This window comes from Zonotrichia albicollis, chromosome 26 (assembly GCF_047830755.1).
Source record: "Zonotrichia albicollis isolate bZonAlb1 chromosome 26, bZonAlb1.hap1, whole genome shotgun sequence".
Lineage (NCBI taxonomy): Eukaryota > Metazoa > Chordata > Aves > Passeriformes > Passerellidae > Zonotrichia > Zonotrichia albicollis.
In genome coordinates this window covers 4,492,405-4,514,387 of record NC_133844.1, presented here as the reverse complement: position 1 = coordinate 4,514,387, position 21,983 = coordinate 4,492,405, and the positions used below count along the sequence as shown (strand labels likewise).

The 21,983-nt window shown below is 51.1% G+C and overlaps 2 protein-coding genes across 2 annotated transcripts in view; one reads left to right on the top strand and one right to left on the bottom strand.

The window, feature by feature from the left end:
* Positions 1 to 15,159, top strand: part of DOCK5 (dedicator of cytokinesis 5) — a 92,597-nt gene extending 77,438 nt beyond the window's left edge. Inside the window, 5 exon segments of the mRNA XM_074559148.1 lie at positions 611 to 777; positions 2,618 to 2,795; positions 6,408 to 6,546; positions 8,457 to 8,554; positions 11,122 to 15,159. Of these exon segments, the coding sequence (XP_074415249.1) occupies positions 611 to 777; positions 2,618 to 2,795; positions 6,408 to 6,546; positions 8,457 to 8,554; positions 11,122 to 11,223 (684 nt within the window). The 3' untranslated portion in view covers positions 11,224 to 15,159.
* A 290-nt stretch (positions 15,160 to 15,449) lies between these two features.
* On the bottom strand, positions 15,450 to 19,250 carry GNRH1 (gonadotropin releasing hormone 1). Its single transcript, XM_074559198.1, has 4 exons — positions 19,212 to 19,250; positions 18,524 to 18,664; positions 17,721 to 17,816; positions 15,450 to 15,610 (listed from the first exon to the last, which is right to left on the bottom strand). Exons 2-4 carry the CDS (start codon positions 18,662 to 18,664, stop codon positions 15,569 to 15,571), a joined length of 279 nt encoding a protein of 92 aa, XP_074415299.1. The 5' UTR covers positions 19,212 to 19,250; the 3' UTR covers positions 15,450 to 15,568.
* Between the last annotated feature and the right edge of the window lie 2,733 nt (positions 19,251 to 21,983).

The window sequence follows — 21,983 nt, the reverse complement described above, 5'->3', positions numbered from 1 at the left end:
CCTTCCCCAGCTCTGTTCCCTTCCCTGGACTCTCCCCAGCCCCTCCAGGTCCTTCCTGAGCTGGGGGGACCCAGAACTGGACACAGCACTCAAGGTGTGGCCTCCCCCATTGCCCAGGGGACAGTCCCTGCCCTGCTCCTGCTGGCCACCCTGATCCCACCCGGTGCCTTCGGCCTTTTTGGCCACGTGGGCCCACCTGGGCTCGTGTCCAGCTGCATCCTTTGGTCCCTCTGGTCCTTTTGTGTCCAGCAGCTCTGTCCCCAGGTTGGGGGTTGTGGCCCAAGTGCAGGGCCCTTGGTGTTGTTAACCCTTGTGTCCCCGGGGTTCAGGCCCTAGGCCAGCCTGCCCAGGCCCCAGTGCAGAGCCAGCCTTGCTGCAGGGCCCAGCCCTGTGCAGAGCCAGCCTTGCTGCTGTGCCCAGCCCCAGTGCAGAGCCAACCCTGCTGCTGGGCCCAGCCTGCCCAGCCCCAATGCAGAGCCAGCCTTGCTGCAGGGCCCAGCCCCAATGCAGAGCCAACCCTGCTGCTGGGCCCAGCCTGCCCAGCCCAAATGCAGAGCCAGCCCTGTGCAGATCTCCTGCTTGCTCACTTGGTTCCCTCTGTTCCCTGCAGCCCCCGGTGCTGACGGACAGGAAGCCGAGCCGCTCGGGCTCCATGGTGCTGCCCTACATCATGTCCTCCACCCTCAGGAGGCTCTCGGTCACCTCCGTGGCCTCCTCTGTGGCCTCCACATCATCCACCTCGTCCGACAGCGCTCCCTCCAGGCCGGGCTCCGACGGGTCAGTGAGGGCAGGGATGGCAGGGATGGAAGTGACTGGCATTGATTGGCAGTGATTGCAGTGATTGATAGTGATTACAGTGACTGGCAGTGATTGACAGTGATTGGCAGTGACTGGCAGTGATTACAGTGATTGACAGTGATTACAGTGACTGGCAGTGACTGGCAGTGATTGGCAGTGACTGGCAGTGATTGGCAGTGATTGGCAGTGATTGCAGTGATTGCAGTGATTGACAGTGACTGCAGTGATGGCAGTGCCTGGCAGGAATTGCAGTGACTGGCAGTGATGGCAGTGTCTGACAGTGACTGGCAGTGATGGCAGTGCTGGCAATGTTTGCAGTGATTGGCAGAGATGGCAATGAGTGGCAATAATGGCAATGATGGCAGTGCCTGACCACAGTACTTGCAGGGATCCCTGTGGCAGGGAGGAGTGATGAGGAGGACTCCATCTTATCAGAAGGCTCATTAATGACTTTATTATACTATATTATTCTATACTAATATACTATTTTATTCTGTATTCTGTTCCATTACATGTAAACTGAATCTGCCAAGCTGTCAGCTCTGCTCACACTGCACAGAATCTCATGACTGTCAGCCCACAGTCCCAACACACACACACACACACACACCTGGCCCTGACAGGCCAAGGAACCAAACACCATCACTGTGGGTAAACAATCTCCATATTGCATTCTGCTTTGGCACAATACAGGCACAGTAAATTATAAGATTTGTTTTGACTTTCTCTGAGGTTCAGAGAATGTGAAACCCAGAAATATTCTTGGGAAGAATTGTGCCTTGCTTTTCTCTGTGAGGAGAAATGTGGCTACACCTGACAGTGCCTGCCAGCAGGGGGAGGTGCCTTACACAGGCTCAGGTGTCACCTGAGCCAGGAGCAGCAGGGAGGCACACACAGGCTCTGGGCCTCTCCAGCAGGTTAATCTGAGTTTATCAGAAACCCATTCCTTTATACACCCTTCTGATATAGGGGCACCTGGTTGGTCATTTAATCAACACCCCAGCACCACTGGCTAATTAAGAAAATGCCCTTTGGTAAACATGTCATGAGAAAACACCTGTTCAAAACACCAGCTGCAAGATGGTTTCAATTCTTTCTCTCAGCCTTCTCAAAACTCCCCAGAACAATTCCTGGGAAGGTTTATCTGGCTCCTCTCTCTCTCTGACTAAACTGTCACATCCACAATCAGGTGCTCTGAAAATCAAGATTTACTCTATGGAAATACATTTTAAAATGTTCCTGGAGGTCAGTGCGGTTGTTCCATTTTACAGAAGGGGGTTTGGAGCACAAACAGTGGGAACTGACCCCCAGCTGCTGCCTCTGGAGCCCCAGCTGTCCCCAGTGCATTCCAGGTGCCCCCTGCCTCAGTTTCCCAGGAAAACAGGGCTGTGAGGCACCACCAAGGGGGGAATAAGGCACACAGCACTTGTTTCACCCTGTTTGCAGCTGCATCCATGGTGTGGAAAGGAGCTGCCACACCTGGGGACATCCCTGATGTCCCTTGTGTGTACATTGCCTTTCCACTGGGATAAGCAGAGTTCAGGTGATTTGGTGCAGCTCAGTGAGACTCATGGCTGAGCAGCAGCTGCAGCTCTGGCTCGCTCTGCCAGCAGATCACACTTTACCCTGGACAAAAACCACATCGCACTCAGAATTCCAGGGGTAGCAGCACAAATCCCTCTGAAAAATCCATGGTCCTGCTTCACTGTTTCACAGTAATCCCTTACACAAACTGAGAGATCACAGCTTTTTAACAGCCAGCCCTTGCCATGTCTGATGGATTCATGTTTCATGTTTTCCTCACTCTTTTGGGCCACAGATCTACCCTGGAGCCTCTCCTGGAGAGGAGAATATCCACATCTTCCAGAGCTGAGGAGCTGCCTGTGAAAGAAGATGGTGACAACAGGATTAGCAAACTCAAGAGGAAGGAGTGGAGCATTAGCAAGTCTCAGGTTATTGTGGAGAAGGAGCCAGAAACAGAAGTGACTTCCAAAATGGTAAAAACCCCATGCCAGTAATGACAGCAGTAATAAACCCCAGCAGGAGCTGAGAGTTTCCATTGCCCTCAGCCCTGCTGCTCAGGGGGAGCTCAGCAAACACTGGGAGGGGCTCAAATACCAGCAAGGCTCAGTCATCTGAGCAATTCTCTTCTTTAATTTGGAAAATTCCTGTCACAGCCCCAAGGGCAGCTTGGCTGGAGGTGCAGCCTGGGAGCAGGAGGAGCTGAGCTGAGCTGAGCCCTGGGTGCCTCAGCACATGGCCAAGCCCTGTTGGGTTGGGGCAAGGAGCCCCTGCCCAGCCAGGCAGGATCCAGCTGCCAGCCAGATGTGGAGCTGCTCTCAGGCAGCAGCACTGCACAAATGCAGTGTGCTGTGAGCTGCAGAGCCCTGGGATGGGTCAGGTTGGTGGGAGAAGATGCTCTGGGGGTTCTGTCAGCACCTCTGGAGGGCTGGAGCTGCCAGGCTGGGCTCTGCTGCAGCCCCTGGGAGGGCAGGGTGGTCACTGGTGAGGAATAAACAGAATGTGCAGCCCCAGAGGGGGCTGGGGTGAGGAGCAGAGCAGAGGCTGCTGGGCTAAAGGGCTCCCAGTGCAGTCAGAGGCCTCACCCAAAGCACAGGGAGGAGTTTCAGCCCACAGGCAGAGCTGTACAACCTTGGGACATTGTCCTGATGGATGTAAAAACTGTTACACCTTGAAATATTGTCCTGATGGCCATAAGAACTGTGCTACACCTTAAAATATTGTCCTGATGGACATAAAAACTGTGTTACACCCTGGGACATTGTCCTGGTGGATGTAAAAACGGTGCTGCACCTTGGGATATTGTCCCAATGGCCATAAAAACTGTGTTACACTTTGAAATACTGTCCCGATGGACATAAAAACTGTGTTACACTTTGGGATATTGTCCTGATGGACATAAAAACTGTGCTACGCTTTGAAATATTATCCTGATGAATGTAAAAACTGTATTACACCTTGGGACATTGTCTTGAAGGACATAAAAACTATGTTGCACCCTGGGATATTGTCCTGATGGATGTAAAAACTGTTACACCTTGAAATATTGTCCTGATTGTCATAAGAACTGTGCTACACCTTAAAATATTGTCCTGATGGACATAAAAACTGTGTTGCACTCTGGGATATTGTCCTGATGGACATAAAAACTGCGTTACACCTTGAAATACTGTCCTGATGGATGTAAAAGCTGTGCTACACTCTGAAGCTGAGAGAATTGGGCACCTGGGCATTTCAGTGCTCCTCATCACACTGAAGCTGGTTGTTAATGTGATTTAACACAGGCTCATTTTTCACAGTACCAAGAAAACAGAAATTCCTGTGCTTCCCTTTCCTCTCCAGCTGAATCTGGCAGGGACAGGTGAAGCTGATCCATGCTCAGGAATTCCCATCAGCTCTGGGGGATGCTGCCAGCACTTGGAGGCTGCAGAGTGTTTCTAGGAAGGGATTCTGTGGAGCCAGGGCACTGTCACTGGGGCTGACAGCATTTCCAGCCCAGGAAAATTGGGCTTGTGGATGTTGGAGCTGCAGGAGGCCTGGCCCTCTGCCTGTGCAATTGCTGTTGGATGGAATCCCCAATGTCTCTGAAGGGAAGGAGCCATCCAGGGTTCCAGTCCTGCCTCAGGATGCTGCAAAGCCCAGGAAAAGGTGCTTTTGTGGCTGCTGTGCTCCATGGCTCCACAGTGAGGACAGGAGCTGGACTGAGGGGTTTTCTGAGCTGGAAAGGCAGAGGGAGGCAGAGACTGCCTGGGCTTTGTGTGTGTGCTCCCTCCTGTGCAGGGAGAAGTCCTGAGCTGCTCAGGGATGGAGAACTGACCTCTGACAAGGAGTTATTGGTGTGTTTGGGTGACAGCCTGCTCTGGGAAGCAATGAACCAATGCTGAAAAGGACTCCAGTATTGGGCACTGCACTTTGGGGCCTCACTGAGGTGGCCTCGTGGTTTGAGTGAAGAGCACAAAGGGTGTGACACTGGAAGGAGCTAGATGTAAATTCTCAAATGCAAAGGATTTGCTCTGTAAAGCCTAAAACAGACTCATTTCACAGCCTCAGGAGCTGGAGGATACCAGCAGCCCTGACCTGCACCCAGAATTTTATTTTTCTTTATTTCTTGGAAAGAGTTCACCCTCATTCCCCTCAAAGTTTATTCACAGAACTGCAGCAATTTTTCAGTGTAACATCTTCCCACCTTAATTGATATATCTCAATTAAAACAACTAATTAATACATTAATAATACCACTAAAAGCAGTTCAGTGCTGCTCAGGAAGTCCAGGGGACGCTGGGCTGTGTCCTGGGAGCACAGAGGTGCCTGTGGCACTGCCAGGGCAGGGCAGGGCTTTACTCCTGTTCACCTCTTTGTGCCAGGTGTGGTGTCCCTGTCACAGCTCTGGGTCCCCTGGCTGTGCTCACCTGTGTGTCCCTGTGTTTGTGACAGCCCTGGGTCACCTGGCTGTGCTCAGCTCTGTGTTTGTGTCCCTGTCACAGCTCTGGGTCCCCTGGCTGTGCTCACCTGTGTGTCCCTGTGTTTGTGACAGCCCTGGGTCACCTGGCTGTGCTCACCTCTCTGTGTCTGTGACAGCCCTCGGTCACCTGGGTGTGCTCAGCTCTTTGTTCCAGGTGTTTGTGACACTGTGAGAGTTTTAGGTCATCTGGCTCTGCTCACCTGTGTGTCCCTGTGTTTGTGACAGTTCCCTGGCTGTTCTCACCTCTCTGTGTTTGTGTCTGTGACAGCTCTGGGTCCCCTGGCTGTGCTCACCTGTGTCCCTGTGTTTGTATCCCTGTCACAGTTCTTGATTCCCTGTGCTTATCTGTGTGTCTCTGTTTGTGACATTGGGACAGCTCTGGATTCCCTGGCTCTGCTCACCTGTGTGTCCCTGTGTTTGTGACAGTTCTCTGGCTGTTCCCTGGCTGTGCTCACCTCTCTGTCCCTCCTGTCTGTGACAGTTCTGGGTTCCCTGGCTGTTCTCACCTGTGTGTGTCCCTGTGTTTGTATCCCTGTCACAGTTCTTGATTCTCTGTGCTTATCTGTGTGTCTCTGTTTGTGACACTGTGACAGCTGTGGGTCACCTGGCTGTGCTCTCCTCTCTGTCCCTGTGTTTGTGACACTGTGACAGCTCTGGATTCCCTGGCTGTGATCACCTGTGTGTCCCTGTGTTTGTGACAGTTCCCTGGTTGTTCCCTGGCTGTGCTCACCTCTCTATCCCTGCTGTCTGTGACAGTTCTGGGTCCCCTGGCTGTGCTCACATGTCTGTGTTTGTGTCCCTGTCACAGTTCTTGATTCTCTGTGCTTATCTGTGTGTCTCTGTTTGTGACACTGTCACAGCTCTGGGTCACCTGGCTGTGCTCACATCTCTGTCCCTGTGTTTGTGACACTGTGACAGTTCTGGGTTCCCTGGCTGTGCTCACCTGTGTGTCCCTGTGTTTGTGACAGTTCTCTGGCTGTTCCCTGGCTGTGCTCACCTCTCTGTCCCTGCTGTCTGTGACAGTTCTGGGTTCCCTGGCTGTGCTCACCTTTCTGTGTTTGTGTCCCTGTCACAGCTCTGGGTTCCCTGGCTGTGCTCACCCCTGTCTCTCTCTCTCTGTTCCCAGCAGGGCCCAGCAGGGAGAGCACAGAGGCCCAAGAGTCTGCAGCTGGGGGACACCAGGCTGACCCTGCTGCAGGGCCCCTCGATGCAGCAACCCACCCAGAGCCCTCCCCCCATCACCCCCAAAACCCCCCGGACCCTGAGTGAGTCCTGGGGTGGGATGGGGTGGGGTGGGGTGGGATTGGGTGGGGTGGGAATGGCTCTGTGGGTGCTGGGGGGCAGCTGGGAAGGGAGGGAGGGAGGGAGGGAGGGAGGAGCTGCTCCGAGTCACATCACAGCTCGGGGCTGTTGGAAATCTCAAAAATCAAGCCTGGAAGTACATGAAAAGTGTTCCTGGAGGTCAGTGGTGGTGTTGTTCCATTTTTCAGACAGGGGTTTGCAGCACAAACAGTGGGGGCTGAGCCCCAGTTCAGCCTCTGGAGTGCAGTTATTGTCCCCAGTGCATTGCAGGTGTCCCTGCCTCAGTTTCCCAGGAGAACAGGGGTTGTCATTTTTGTCAGAGAACAGAATTTGGCTGTGGTATCAAAGAGCAGATCTGTGGCTTGCACTTGTTGATGCACTGCAAAACAGGAATTCCAGGGAACAGTTTCTCAGTTTCTTGCTTGTTTTCTCCTGTATTGACCTGGACAAGAAGGATGGGGAGTGATGGGACACAGGGGGGTGGAGTGATGGGACAGGGGAGCAGTTTAAACTGCCAGAGGGCAGGGTTAGATGGGATTTGGGGGGGAAATTCCTGCCTGGGAGGGCGGGGAGGGGCTGGGATGAATTCCCAGGGAGCTGGGGCTGCCCCTGGATCCCTGGCAGTGCCCAAGGCCAGGCTGGAGCCCCCTGGGACAGTGGGAGGTGTCCCTGCCAGGGCAGGGGTGGCACTGGGTGGGATTTCAGGTCCTTCCAACCCCCCTGTCCCATGACTCTGAATTTTGGGCAGGTTTATGAACCCTGAAGCAAACAGCAGTGCAGTCAGTGCAGATGGCTGTAAATCCCCAGCCAGGTGTGCAGGAGCATCTCCAGTGGATCCCAGGAGGGCCTGCAGGGATCCCAGGGTGTTTGTGATCAGCTCTGGGCCTGAATGATCAATGCAAGCCCTGAGGGTTCTGTTCATTAATGGACAAAACTCCCCTCACATGGCAGAGTTCTAGCAGAGCTTGCTGTGCAGCTTGGACATTCAGCTGTAAGTGTTCCACCTGAAGGAGGTGGGATTTATCTTCAAGAATTAACAAAATGAATCATTTCAAAGCTTTCAAAAACATGCTGAATGTAAAACAGCACAGTAATCTGATCCTGGAAAAGAAGAGGGGGAAAAAAAGCCCTTTCTTGTGTATCCAGGAAGTTCTGTAGTTGATTCTGCAGCACATTTAAATGTGGCTTAAGGTAAAAATAAAAATCCCTGGGCAGTTCCACCCCTAGAACTGCCTGGCTGCTGCATTTCTGGCTGCTGCTCTTTTTGACAGGAACAGAAGTTCCTGGGCAGGACCTGGCAGGCTCTGTGTGGGTACCCAGTCAGAATCCAGTGCAGATAATGATCCAAGCCAGCATAAAATTGTCATGAGAGGATGAAAACAAAATAATCCTCACCAGGGCAGGGGATGAGTTGTGGAGACAACCAGAAACAAATCCAGGAACTCAGGGAAGAAAGATCTGTGAAAGGAATGTAAAACCTCTCCTCTCCTTAGCAAGGCTTTAATTGCTGGAATCCTTCTGGAGGTTGGGTTTTGTCTCCTCCATCAGCTGGAGCTCAATCACAGTGAGTTCTGAGGGGCAGCCCCAGGAACAGCCCAGATGTGCTGATGGAAGGAATTTGCTGCTCCCTGGGGCAGCTCTGGGGAAGGGGAAACTCCTCAGGGCTTTGGGAGCTGCAGGGAGCTCAGCTGCACCCAGCACAGCCAGGCAGCTCAGGAGCTGCTCACAGAAGGCATTGAATGAATCTCCCTTAAAATCTGTGTGCAGCCCCATTGCCTTTTCCTTTTCCACCTTTCTTATTTGTTCTTTTCTTATTTTTCTTGTTCGTTCCTAATTTTTCCTTATTTTTTGTTATTTCTTCCCTTGTTGCCAGGCTCCCCCTCGTTGCAGGCTGATGGATTGGCCACGCCACCCCCCCCTCCCCCCAAAAGCAAACCCTACGAGAGCAGCACCCCCAGGAACTCTGTGGAGGTGAGGAAATGGGGGCTGCCAGCTCCTGGAGAGCAGCTGGGAGCAGGAGGCACCAGTGCAATGTTCCAGGCTGATCTTAGGGTGGTGCTGCTTGAAACCTGTCCCATCATTTCACTGCTTCACTCCCTGAAACCACAAAAGAAGGAAAAAAGGGCTTTTGGTTCAGGAGAAGGCAGTGGAGTGCGGTGCCTTTATTATTTCTTTCTCCAAGTGGGAGTTGTGTTGTCCTTGGTCAGGAAAAAAGTGTGTGGGGATGGGAAGAGGCATGGAAAACACACACACCAGCAGCAAAAGTTTCAAAAACATGATCAGCCTAAAATACTGCAATAATTTGGGCTGAAAAAGAAGTGTGGGGGGTAAAATCACAATTTCACAATTTTCAGAGGTTTCTAGTGTCTCCTTCTAAGCCTCAGCTCAGCAGAATCTGATTTTTCAAGCCATTAGTGACTTTTAAAAGCCTGTTTTTAAATCCTGCCCTTTGTCTCAATTCCATGGAGTGATTTTCTTGTAGGAATATCAAACTGCCCCTGTGTCAGTGAATATCAAACTGCCCCTCTGTCAGTGAATATCAAACTGCCCCTGTGTCAGTGAATACCAAACTGCCCCTGTGTCAGTGAATATCAAACTGCCCTCTGTCAGTGAATATCAAACTGCCCCTGTGTCAGTGAATATCAAACTGCCCCTGTGTCAGTGAATATCAAACTGCCCCTGTGTCAGTGAATATCAAACTGCCCCTCTGTCAGTGAATATCAAACTGCCCCTGTGTCAGTGAATACCAAACTGCCCCTGTGTCAGTGAATATCAAACTGCCCTCTGTCAGTGAATATCAAACTGCCCCTGTTTGATATTCACAGCTGCCCCTGTGTCAGTGAATATCAAACTGCCCTCTGTCAGTGAATATCAAACTGCCCCTGTGTCAGTGAATATCAAACTGCCCTTCTGTCAGTGAATATCAAACTGCCCCTGTGTCAGTGAATATCAAACTGCCCCTCTGTCAGTGAATATCAAACTGCCCCTGATATCAAACTGCCCCTGTGTCAGTGAATACCAAACTGCCCCTGTGTCAGTGAATATCAAACTGCCCGTGTCAGTGAATATCAAACTGCCCCTGATATCAAACTGCCCTTAATCAGTGAATATCAAACTGCCCCTGATATCAAACTGCCCCTTTTTCAGTGAATATCAAACTGCCCCTCTGTCAGTGAATACCAAACTGCCCCTCTGTCAGTGCTGCATCCCTGATGTTTCTCACACCTGGGTGTCTCCAGGCTCTTTGGAATCCCTGACATGCAAATCTTGTGTCAGAATCGTTTCACCTGCCCCTGGAATGAAGGTGCTGGTGGTGTCAGACTGATTCCTTAGCAGTGGGAAGCAGAGAAGGGATCCTGTTGTGACTGAGACAGGGATGGAGCCTTCCCCAAACCTGTCAGGAATTCCCTTTTGCAGCTGAAAGGGGGGGTGTCTCCCCCAGTCCAGTTTGCAGAGAGGATTTGGGGGTACCTGAGTGAGATAAACTGGGATTTGTCCAAAAGGAATTTAGAGAGGGATCACACTTAACTACTTTAGCAGCACAGGAAGACAAGACAACAGCTCATCACTTAATTCAGTGTTGTGACACTGGAATGAAGCCTTGAAACATGGCATCAGGGGGAAGTTTTGCTTCTTTGCCCTTGATTTGGCTGGAAGTGACTGTGGCTGCTGTGCCCAGCAGAGAGATCCCAGCTGCAGGGATGCTGTGGGAGTCACTGGATCAAGAGGATTAATAAAAGAGCCTCCTTCCCCTGGGTCTTGTAAGGAAACTAATTACTGCTGTGTCCTGGCCTGCAGCATCCCCTGGCTGGCAGCCAGAGGGGAAGGATTCTCAGGGCTGGAGAGGGAGACTGGGGAGGGTTTTCTGAAGGGTTTTGTTGGTTTGGTGCTGTAAAGTTGGGTCTGTCTTCCTTTGGATAAAACAATCCTGAAATGCTGGGGTTTGGCTGAGGAGTGATGAACCACACAACCTCCTCCCTCTCCTGGCCTTTCCCATCTCATTTATTTACAGGCAGAGACAACACGAAACCCCCCCTCCCTCAGTGCAGTTCCTGCAAAAGCAAGAAATGCCCTCCAAGCCCCTCTGCAGGCAGGCAGGATGTGGCTTGTTTAATTAGAGCTGCCCTTGCTTCCATTTTAGGGTGTAAAGTTTTGCCATTCTCATTTGAACACATTTTACATCCTTCCTTTTGGGGCAGCTCATCCAGCCAGCAGGAGAAAAAACCTGAATTTTGAAAGGGAAGTGAAATGGCTTTGTTGGCATTTTACATTTCACCAAAAGCAGGGATGAATGCTGAAGTTGGGCTGCAGGTCAGGAGCAATTAGAGTCTGTCCTGGGCCTGCTCTAGCAACGAAAACATTTCAGCTTCTGGTGTCTCCAGGGGATCTGTCCTTGCTTGGCCCTCTCACGTGGAGCTGAGGCTGAACTCCAGGCTTTGCTCCTGAAGGAGCCATCAGGACTTTGGGTTTCTCATTTGGTGAAGCAGAGTGCCTGGCACTCCTTGCAGTGATTTATGGTTGTGTTTCCATCTCCCCAGGTTGCTCCAGCGCTGCCCAGCAGGCGAGAGGCCAAACCTCCCCCTCCACCCCCCAAAACCAGGAAATCCAGCGTGGTGTCCTCGGAGCAGGGGCTGCCCTGAGCCTGGGGGGTGCCAGCAGTGCCAGCCTGCAGTGGTGCTTCATCTCCTGCCAGCCTGGCATCTCCCTGCCCTGGCATCTCCCCTGCCCTCCTTCCACCCTGCCCTGGAGCTTTCCTGGCAAATCCCACAGAGGAAACGTGGCTGGGGCTGGGCTCCCTCGCTGTGTTTGCCTGTGCACTGCTCACACTGATCCTGAGCTCTCCCTCACACACTGATCCTGCCCTGTCCCTCACACACTGATCCTGAGCTCTCCCTCACACACTGATCCTGAGCTGTCCCTCACACACTGATCCTGCCCTGTCCCTCACACACTGATCCTGAGCTGTCCCTCACACACTGATCCTGAGCTCTCCCTCACACACTGATCCTGCCCTGTCCCTCACACACTGATCCTGCCCTGTCCCTCACACACTGATCCTGAGCTCTCCCTGCTGCAGTTCCTCTCCCTCCTGGGCCTGTCTGTCCTGGGTTGGTCACTGCTGCAATGCCAGCAGCTCCTCCCAGTGCCCTGGGAATCCTGGCTGATCCCACTGCAGGGCTCAGGGTCTGTGCCCAGCTCTGCTTGCTTTGGTACAAGATCTCATTTGTGCTTTTAATGGGGTGGGAAAAGCATCCTGTGAATGTTGGAGATGACAGAAGCTGCACTTTGGCCAGGGCTGGACTGGCACCACTGCACCGATGGCAGAGCTTCACTGGCACCACTGCACTGACACCAGGACTTTACTGGTTCCACAAACAGATCATGGCCTCTTTATTTATCATCGATATTGATGAAGATTTTGCTTTCTCTTCCAGGAAATAATTTTGTTTGTTCATTCTGTCACTTTGCTTCTGATTATCTTGTAGGAGTTGGGAGGAGCCACTGAAACCCTGCTGAGGGTGTTGCTCACAGCAGGAATACAATTATTGTTGGGCTGGGGGTTCATGGGCCATTATTGTGCTCCCCTGAGTGAAAGAAGTTTCTGACCTTACTGAAAAACCAAAGTTTGTTAAACCTAATGAAAAGTTTCCTCAGCAAAGTCTTTTTCAGGGAAAAGCAAACCCAACAAAACCCAACCCAACAAAAACCACCCCAGGAGGGTTTTGCTCAGACTGAAGTTGTCATTTCCTTTTGTCCTTCCCAATTCTTTTGACATGAGTGTGAGTGCAGGGGCTGGAAGCAGATTGCCCTCATCCCAGAGTGCCATCAGCTCCAGCCTGAGCTGCTCTGGAGGTGGCACTGCAGTCACATCCCATCCATCCCCAGCCTGATTGCTGTGCACATTCCAGCTGCCTCCGGGCTGCTGCTCCTCGGGGGAGCTCTTGGGAACCTCCCTGGGGCACTGTGTGCCCTGCCAGCCCCTCCTCGTGTTCCTGACACAGACACTGCTCGACTGCAAAACCTCTGGGTTTTCCTGCCCTTCATTTCCTGTGCACTCTCCCTCCCTGGATGCTCTGAAAGTTCCCCTAAAGCAGCTTTTTGTGTGGGCTGAGGTTCTGCTGCAGGCAGAGCAGCAGGATGTGCTCTGGGCTGTCTGAGGTGCATCCTGGTGTTCATTCCGTGCCTTTCTCCTCTCAGCCAGGTTGGGTTTAACGCAGTGGGTCAGCAGGAGCAGGGCAGGCTGAGCAGGGATCCCAGGATGGTTTCCCTGGTGTGGGCAAACAGGCTGAGCTGTCAGGTTTGGGTGTTTTGGTTCTCAGTGACTTTGGAGTCCTCTTTGCAGCCTTTTTGTTCTGCTTTAACCACCTTAACATAGGGAGGTACCTTTTGCATCCAGGTTTTTTCCTGAAGAAGGAAACCTCCCTGCAGAAAACACTCACAGGAGGAGGTCTGACCTTGGGAAGAATTTTTCAGCTGATTTTAAATCAGTTGTTTGCTCTCAGATTTGGCTCTGGCTGCATTTTCTGCAGCTACAGATCAGGATTTTGAGCAGAATCTTTGGCATGTTGGTGGTGAATTATCCCTCCCTCTGCAGCTGCCACCTTCAGCTCTGCCCTGCCTTGAAATTGCTCCTCTCACCTTAAACCTCACCTGGCTTTGCTGCTCACAAGTTCAGGTTCTCCCGTGCCCCCTGTGCGTGCCCAGTTTGGGGTGGGCACCCCTGGCTGCGAGGAGAGGAGCAGCTCACACCAAAGAGCTCAGAACAAACTTTCCCTTCCCAGCACATTTTGGGCATTTCACTGGCAAATTTGCCACAAAGGACTCTAAATTTGGTTCTGTTTTTTTCCTTTCTCAGCATTATTTATGTTTTAGAGTTTTAAACTTGTCCCACTCCTGCTCCTTTTGGCAGTGTCCCCAGTGTGGTGTCCAGTTCCCTTACCTGGCTGATAAAAGTTGGCATCACTGGGCTCAGAGGTGCAAGATGGAATTTCTGTTCTGTGCCCAAATGATTCAGGGCTTTGGGCCAGTTTTGGGGGAAAAAAACATCCAAGAGTCAGATTTTTAAAGGCATTTGGGCATTAAGTGCGTGAGGAAGAACAGGGCATGAAAGTGATTTTAAATGAGTGGAGTTAAGTGCCCACTCTAAGGACAAATCCCACTGGAACCTTCATTGTGTGAAGTGTTTGCGCCTTGCTTGGGTGAGATTTCATTTTCAGAGGCACTTCAAGGTGTCTCTACCTTGTTTCTTTAAATGAGAATCATCTCTTCAGGTTCATTGGGTGCTTTAGGAAATGCCTCCAATGTGTTTTCAGCTGTTGGGTTTCAAATGGGAAGAGGACATTCCATAATGATGATCTCTGCACACCACAAATTGCAGCAATTTCTGCCCAATTCCTGCTTTTGAATAAAATCTCAAAGTTAAAACATCCCCTCTGCAGAGGAGACAAAACCTAATCCCATTTCAGAGCCAAGCTGCTCAAAGCTGCTGTGAAATTTCAACTCTTTGAGGATTTCAGTTTTTCTCCTTTGGAGAAATGTGCTCAACACTTGTTTTCTGGAGCTTTGAATTAAAATGTGTCATGCTGGGATAAATTCCTTTAGAAATGTGGCAGGGGCAGAGGGGAGCAGGCAGTTTTGGATTATTGGATTAGGGAAGGACAGGGATTGCAGGGGGAGCAGCTCTGTGAGCCCCAGCAGGGATTTTGGGGCTCCTGCTCCCGCTCACACTGAGCTGCACTTGCTGAGACAACGCCTCAGATTTTCCTCTCCTTATTTATTTTTACCATTGTAAATGGAAATAATCACTTTAAGTCTGTAATTTAACTAATTTTTTTATATAGTGAAAACATTGCTGACCTGCTTCTGCTACCTTCTTTTGATTATTTTTATTTTAATGAAAAACTTGACCTTATTTTTGCTGTTGCAGACCAAATCCTGTGGTGGACCAGGGTAAGCTTATCCAAAGACTACACCAGGGAGGAAAAATACACAAATAATGGGATTTTATGGCTGTTCAAAGCACCAGGTTCCCCTGATTCTTCTCTCTGAGCATTAATTAAAGCACTTTAGGACATTTTGGGCACTACAGGGATTACTCAAAGCAGGTTCACACCTTTACCCATTTTTCAGGTGCATGTGGTGCTGGTTTGTATCTTTAGGCAGAGTTCACCCCAAATTACATTTGGTTCATTTTTCTCACTGTGCTATTACAGAGGTTTCATCACTCTGAACCCTGGGATGAGTTTGTTGGGAGTTCAGGAGGGTTTGGGTGTTGTGGAAGGAGTTGTTGTGTTCTGGGATCCTGGGTTGGTGGGTTCAGTGCAAACCCACTTTTGCAGACTGCAAATAAAATGTTTGGGGTTTTTTTCAGTCCTTTGCAACTGAATCAGTAAAAAATTCAGCTTTAAAGTGGCTCTGGAGAGAGCTTTGGGAAGGGACTGCAGCTCTCTGGGTAAATGCCACATGATTCACTCAATCTGTACAGCAAGGTGTACACATTTCTGTGGGGTTTTTACATGTAATGATTGCTGTAAAGTTTGTAAATACATTTTTAAAATAAATGTAGTTTTTATGACTGAACCAGAAACAAGAGCAGTAAAAGTTTTTCTTCCATGGACCACTGGCAGACAGGGGAGGTGATTCCCAAAGGGAATTTATTCTTTTAGCAGAATTTATTCTTTTAGCAGAGTTTCCTCCTGTTTCACCCCGAGGGGAGTGATGAGGCCATGGACACGTGAAACAAAAATTGTCACATCCAAATTGTCCCTGCAGGGCCCAGAGCAGACCCTTCCCTGCTGCTCCACTCTGGGCTGGATGTGTTCTCTTCTACACAAATCAAATAATCCACACAACAACTTTCCACTGTTTTAATGCCATGTCAGAATATTTATTCACATATTGATCCAAGCAAAGACCATTTGAGGAGGAATTTATTTTAACACAATTTTGAAACCTCACTCTGGCCCCATTTCACTTTGGGTATTTTTAAACCTTCTTTCTTCTGCCTTCTCCCTCCACCAGCCTCTCCTGTAACCACACCAAATCCTGGGTTTAAAGGGCAGAAGTGACTTTGAAGATGGAATTTTCAGGTGCTAAAACAGCACGGAGGTGAAGCCCTGGGGTGCTTTGGATGGGGATGAGCTGGGTGAATGTCCGGGGCTTTGTTCCCTGGGGCACCTCAGGGAGGGGGAGTTTGTGCTGCCTCCCTCCCACCTTCCCCAGGAAATGATGGTAACTGGACTTTTTCCATGGGGTGGAACATTTCCAGCCACTCCCCTTTTTTCCCCTGTTTAATATTCCTGTAGCAACACCAGGAATGTGTTGGGTTGGAAAATCTGGGTGTGGGAAAAGCTCATTTGTTTGCAGTGTTATTGAGCAGCAAGAAATGAGAAGTTCCTGAGCAAACCTCAGGACCTGGTGGGGTTTGGTCCTTTCAGCTCTGCCAACACAGGCCAAGTTCCCTCAGTGAGCCAGGGAGGATAATTCCAGATATCCTGGGGATTATCCTGCTGTGTTTTCCTGCCTAACATCAGTAAAAATAAAATACTAAACCATAGCAAATTACTGCTGCTGGCTCTTCACTGTTCAGTGCTGCTGGGAATCATGGGCCCTGATTCCAAAACATGTTCAGTACAAATAGGATTAAAGATGAGCTAAAATCATATTTATTTAGGTAGTGTCTGCATGAAAATCCAGTGGAATTCGGGCTCTGCATTGCTGCTCCTGATTCCCTGAGCCTTTTCCAGGCCTGGCTCCTCAGGGAGCCCCGAGAGCTTTGGGGTTTGGCCTCAGCTTTGAGCTCTGGGGGGGCCCAGGGGCAGTGCCAGGAAATGGAGCCCATCTGGCCCCATCACGGCGCTGCTGGGTTAATGGAAAGGCACAGCTTTGCCTGAGAGCTCCCAGAGTGTGGGGGAGCCCAGCTGGGAGCTCTGTGCTGGGAGCAGCTCGATGGAAATGCATTTCCAGCCCGGGGAGCCTGGGAGCAGCGGCTGCCATCTGGCTGTGCCCTGCAGCAGCTGGGACGGGACAGGGATGGGGACAGACCAGGGACAGGGACAGATCAGGGACAGGGACAGGGACAGACCAGGGACAGGGACGGGGACAGACCAGGGACAGGGACAGACCAGGGACAGGGACAGACCTGGGACAGGGACAGGACAGGACAGGGACAGGGACAGACCTGGGACAGGGACAAGGACAGGGACAGATCAGGGACAGGGACAGGGACAAGGACAGACCAGGGACAGGGACAGACCTGGGACAGGGACAGGGACAGACCAGGGACAGGGACAGGGACAGGGACAGGGACAGATCAGGGACAGGGACAGACCTGGGACAGGGACAGGGACAGACCAGGGACAGGGACAGACCTGGGACAGGGACAGACCTGGGACAGGGACAAGGACAGGGACAGATCAGGGACAGGGACAGGGACAGACCTGGGACAGGAACAAGGACAGGGACAGATCAGGGACAGGGGTAGGGGACAGCAGCTGGGACAGCCCTGAGACAAGGGACAGACCTGGGACAGGGACAGCAGCTGGGGGTGCTGGGACAGGGACAGCCCTGGGAAAGGAGCAGGGACAGATGTGGGGCAGGGACAGTCCTGGGGCAGGAACAGGGACAGGGACAGCAGCTGGGGGTGCTGGGGCAGGGACAGCCCTGGGGCAGGAACAGGGACAGATGTGGGGCAGGGACAGGGACAGATGTGGGGCAGGGACAGATGTGGGGCAGGGACAGCCCTGGGGCAGAGCCGGGGGTGCGGTGGCTCCGGGCAGGGCTGGGCTCGGTCTGGGTTTACTGAGGCAGGAAATGTCACAGCCAGGGGGGCTCTGGAATGAGGGATCCTGTGCTGGGAGTGCCCAGGGAGGGGCTTGGGAGCGGTGCAGGTGACAGGGAGGGACCGGTGCAGGTAATTTTGCTCCAGTGGGAGATGGCCCTGCCCATGGGACAAGGTGGATTTTAGGTCCCTTCCCACCCAAACCATCCTGGGATTCCACAAGAAGATCAGAGCCGATATTTCCTCATCTGAGCTAAACTTCACTCCCTCGTGCTCCTCCACACCCTTTTTCCCCTCCCCTCATGGATCTCCTGCAGATTTTCCCATAGTGGTGACAGAAAAACCACATTTACTCACCATGGCTTCCTTCAGATCCCTGATCCTGGAATTCTGGTACGAGCCTGGGCACTCACTCTGCTGCACCTCCTCTAAGTTTTCCATTTCATTTGGAATCTGGATTGGAAAAGTGACACGAGGAACCTTCAGGAAGGGAGAAAGGAGATTTTTCTGCCAAAAGCAACCCCAGGTACAGATGGAGATGAAACTCCAGCACTGCAATTGTGTGGTGGAGGGTTGCACTGCACACCTGGCATTCACCTTTTCCTCACGAGCCCCAGGATGCTGAAATGAGGAGGAAGACATGAAATATTGATTGGAAAAGAGGGGGAAACCACTGCTGGGAAACCACCACAACCTTCCACATGTGCTTTGCCATTTAATTGCTGAGCATCCACCACCTGCCAATTGCCAAAATGTTAAGGGAAGTGGAGGAATTGTCATCGAATAACCCATCAGAAGGCTGGAATATAGGGAGAGGATGAAATCAGATTTAACCTGGACCTCAGAGCTCTATCTGTCCCTTGGAGCTGGCTGCCCAATTTATTCAGTGAAAGTTCAAAGAGATTTTACTCACAGTGATTATGAAAACATGTGTATTTTTCTCCACACAATAGTTTTATTTCTGCAATGTGCTGTTCTCTGTGCCAGGCTGACAAATGTCACCTCACCCGTTTTCCCAAATCCTCCTCCAGCCAATGTGTTCACCCCCAGACCTGGGGGTGTTTGGGGACAGACACAGGGACAGCTGCAGAGAGAAGCCTTTGCCTCCTTTTTGGCTGCGCTTTTTGCAGGCCAGGGCTGTTTCCCAGCCCAGGACCCACCTCCTGGAATGGCCCCAGCAGGACCTGGGTGCTCCTCTTGCCCCCTGGCTGGAGCCCATAGGACCAGTGCTGGGCCAGGCCCAGCCCCACGGCCAGCACACACAGCAGGGCAGCGGCCACCATCCTCTGGGGCTTCTCCATCTGGGGAGACAAAAACACACCAAAAACACACCAAAAATACACCAAAAATACACCAAAACCACCAAAAGCACCAAAAGCCTGCTCACAAAGGCCCTGCAGCTCCTGCTGTACCTTGCAGAGGGGGGAAATGAGGCATTTCTGGCATGGAATGTGCTGAGCTGGAAGGGGCTCCCAAGGACCGTGGAATTCCAGCTCCTGGCCCTGCACAGACACCCCAAAAATCCCACCCTGCCCCTCCTGGCCAGGAGCCCCAGCTGGATTTGCAGCCTCTCAGAGTCTGGATTAGCTCACTTGAAAGAGATTGGACATCTGAAAAATTTGGCTGCAGATCTAAATTAGGATTTCTGAGTTGCAGGCATGTGTGGACCTCAAAGGTTGCATTCCCTGGTGGTGCTTGGCAGATGTGCTCAGCTGGTTTCTGCTCTGATGTCCCTGCTCTTAAAACCTGCCCTTTGCAGTCTCTTCTAATTTTTTTTTTTTTAATAGGAGCATCTGGAAGCACTGGATAAATAAAAAGGGAATGTGGGATGCTGTTCCAGCACATTACCTGCTGCCTGAGAGGTTGTGGAGCAACTCCAGCTCTTCTCCTCTGGAAAATGTCTCTAAATGTGCTCCCACCTCACTTTTTATAGCCAAGAACCCCAGTGCCACCCCGTCCCCAGCAGGAGACTTTTCCATTTCTCCCTCCCAGGCTCAATTTAGGTGCTCCTGTTACAGTGGCTGTCATGCAGCACAAGCAAAGCCCATAATTGGGACACCCTGGTGCAGCAATTAAATCCAGCTCTTTTCTCTAAAAGTCATAAAAGTAACAGCTTTGCTTTTAAGAGGTTGTAAATCCCACATTGGGATCCAGATGATCCAGCAGGGAAATACAGGAGCTTTTCTGTCACTGAGTTCTGGTTCCTTCAGTAAAAGTTCTTGGGTCAGTCTGAATCTGTTGAGGGTGGGAAATGGGTGAGGAATTGAGCTCAGTCTTTAAGAATCCTGGAATGTTTTGGGCTGGAAAAGACCTTAAATTAATTTATTTCCACCCTGCCTTGGACCGAGAACCTTCCCCTACCCCAGGGTGCTCCAAGGCCCATCCAGCCTGGCTTGGGCACTCCCAGGGATGGGGAATCCAGGCAGCACCTCCTGCCCATTCCATTTGTGTCAGGCATGAAGGAAACAACCCTTGAGAGCTCAAACAGGAGCACCAGTGCCCAGAGCAGCTTGAAATCCTCCTCAACATTTAACTTCAGGTGCCTTGGTGTTCCTTGCTCTGTGAAATGCCAGGTGGGATTAGCCTGGGTGAGTCCATGATTGTAAATGAACTTTGCAGGCACAATGGAATCTGGTGTGAACAGGATCCCCAAATCCTTTCTGGAAGTGACAGGGACAAGGGGGAATGGGTTTAAACTGACAACAGAGTCAGAAAGAAATATAGAATTGGGGTTTATATCAGGACAAATTCCTCCCCTGTGAGGGTGGGGAGGGGCTGGGATGGAGTTCCCAGAGCAGCTGGGGCTGCCCCTGGATCCCTGGAAATGTCCAAGGCCAGGCTGGACAGGGCTTGGAGCACCCTGGGACAGTGGGAGGTTTTGGGGATGGAGTTGATGGAAATGATCCCTAAGGCCTCTTCCAACCCAAACCATTCCATGATTCCCTATTTTTCAGTCTCTCAGGGTTTGTGCACTGCAGGTTTATAGACTTGTTGGCATGCAGGAGCTCAGTTCAGTACTTTGGACTGCAGAAATTGTATTTTTCCCCACCTGGCTGCTCCCCTGCCTTGCTGTGCACTGAATGTCTCGTGTTCCCTGTTCTCCAAACATCCCATGGCCTCTTGGAGCTTTAATGGATTAAAGTAATTCAGTAATTCAGTGAGTCAAAAATTCAGGGAGGATTTGGTGACTCTCAGCAGAGTCACCCTTCCTGCCCCAGGGCTCCTCCCACTCCTGGCAGGGGCAGCTCCAGCTCAGCTGCTCAAGCTGTGACAGCAGCTGGGGTCAGGGCAGGAATGTGGGGTTCAGAGCAAACTGTGGGGTTCAGGGCAGGAATGGTGGGCTCAGAGCAGAACTGTGGGGTTCAGGGCAGGAATGGTGGGCTCAGAGCAGAACTGTGGGGATCAGGGAAGGAATGGTGGATCCAGAGCAGGAATGTGGGTTTTAGGGCAGGAATGGTGGGCTCAGAACTGGAATGTGGGGTTCAAACCAGGAATGGTGGGTTCAGAGCAGAACAGTTGGGTTCAGAGCAGGAATGGTGGATCCAGAACAGGAATGTGGGGTTCAGAGCAGCAATGTGGGGTTTAGAACTGGATCCAGAGCAGCAATGGTGGATCCAGAGCAGGAATGGTGGGTTCAGAGCAGGAACGTGGGGCTCAGAGCAGCAATGATGGGTTCAGAGCAGGAATGGTGGGTCCAAAATAGGAACGTGGGGCTCAGAGCAAACTGTGGGGTTCAGAGCAGCAATGGTGGATCCAGAGCAGCAATGGTGGATCCAGAGCAGCAATGTTCCCGCTCCTCCTGCAGGCACGTGGAGCCACCCAGGGGTTCTCCTGTGTTTGGAGCCCCCTTCCTGCTGAGCCTTGCAAACATGAGGGTTATTTAAAGGTAAAGCAGGGCTGGCTTGGGCATTTACCGAGCTCTGCCCAGTAACTGCAGCTCACTGAGCACCGCTCACCCTGGCTCTGAGCACTGCCCTCAACAGCTCCCAACAACTTTTTCTCCCCAGGTTTCTGGTGCTTCCACAGGAATTGCATTTTATGATCCTTGGGGCCCTTCCAGCTCAGGATATTCCACAATTCTCTGACTATTCTGCCTCCAACTGTTTTATTAAGCCAATATGAAGGGTGGGGACAAAAAGGCTGAGAAGTCTTGGAGAGGAATGACAAACCAAAACCAACCCCATGCAACTCCCCAGTTAATGGCTCGGAACTCCCACAAGCACAGCTGTTTTTCCAACAGGTATTTTATACTTATAACTAAAAAATTCTTGTTCTTCTCACACAAACCAGGTAAGATTTGGGGGTTTTATTAAAATGAAGACAACCAAGCCATTTTCTTCTTTCACACTTTTTATTAATGCAACTTAAATTAGCTGGAACCTGCAAATTCTGCACAGGGCTCTTGCCACAGCTCTGTGCTGGCAAAAGAGGTACCAAAAATCCAGCTGTGAATGATGGTGCCACATGCTGTGATTATTCCATAGTGCTTCAGTGAAAGTTCAAAGAGATTTTATACACAGTGATTATGAAAATAGATATATATATATATTTTTTTTCCATACAATAGTTTTACTTCTGCCAGCTACAAAATATGATAAAGAAAAATAATTCATTTGTTTC

What these genes read in the sequence shown, in the direction of transcription:
- GNRH1 (XM_074559198.1), bottom strand. Translation starts at nt 18,664, where the DNA reads ATGGAGAAGCCCCAGAGGATGGTGGCCGCTGCCCTGCTGTGTGTGCTG. An exon ending in TGCTGGGGCCATTCCAGGAG is followed by an intron (nt 17,817 to 18,523) that starts GTGGGTCCTGGG and finishes TTTCCAATCCAG; the next exon opens with ATTCCAAATGAAATGGAAAA. An exon ending in GGGATCTGAAGGAAGCCATG is followed by an intron (nt 15,611 to 17,720) that starts GTGAGTAAATGT and finishes GTGTGGTTACAG; the next exon opens with GAGAGGCTGGTGGAGGGAGA.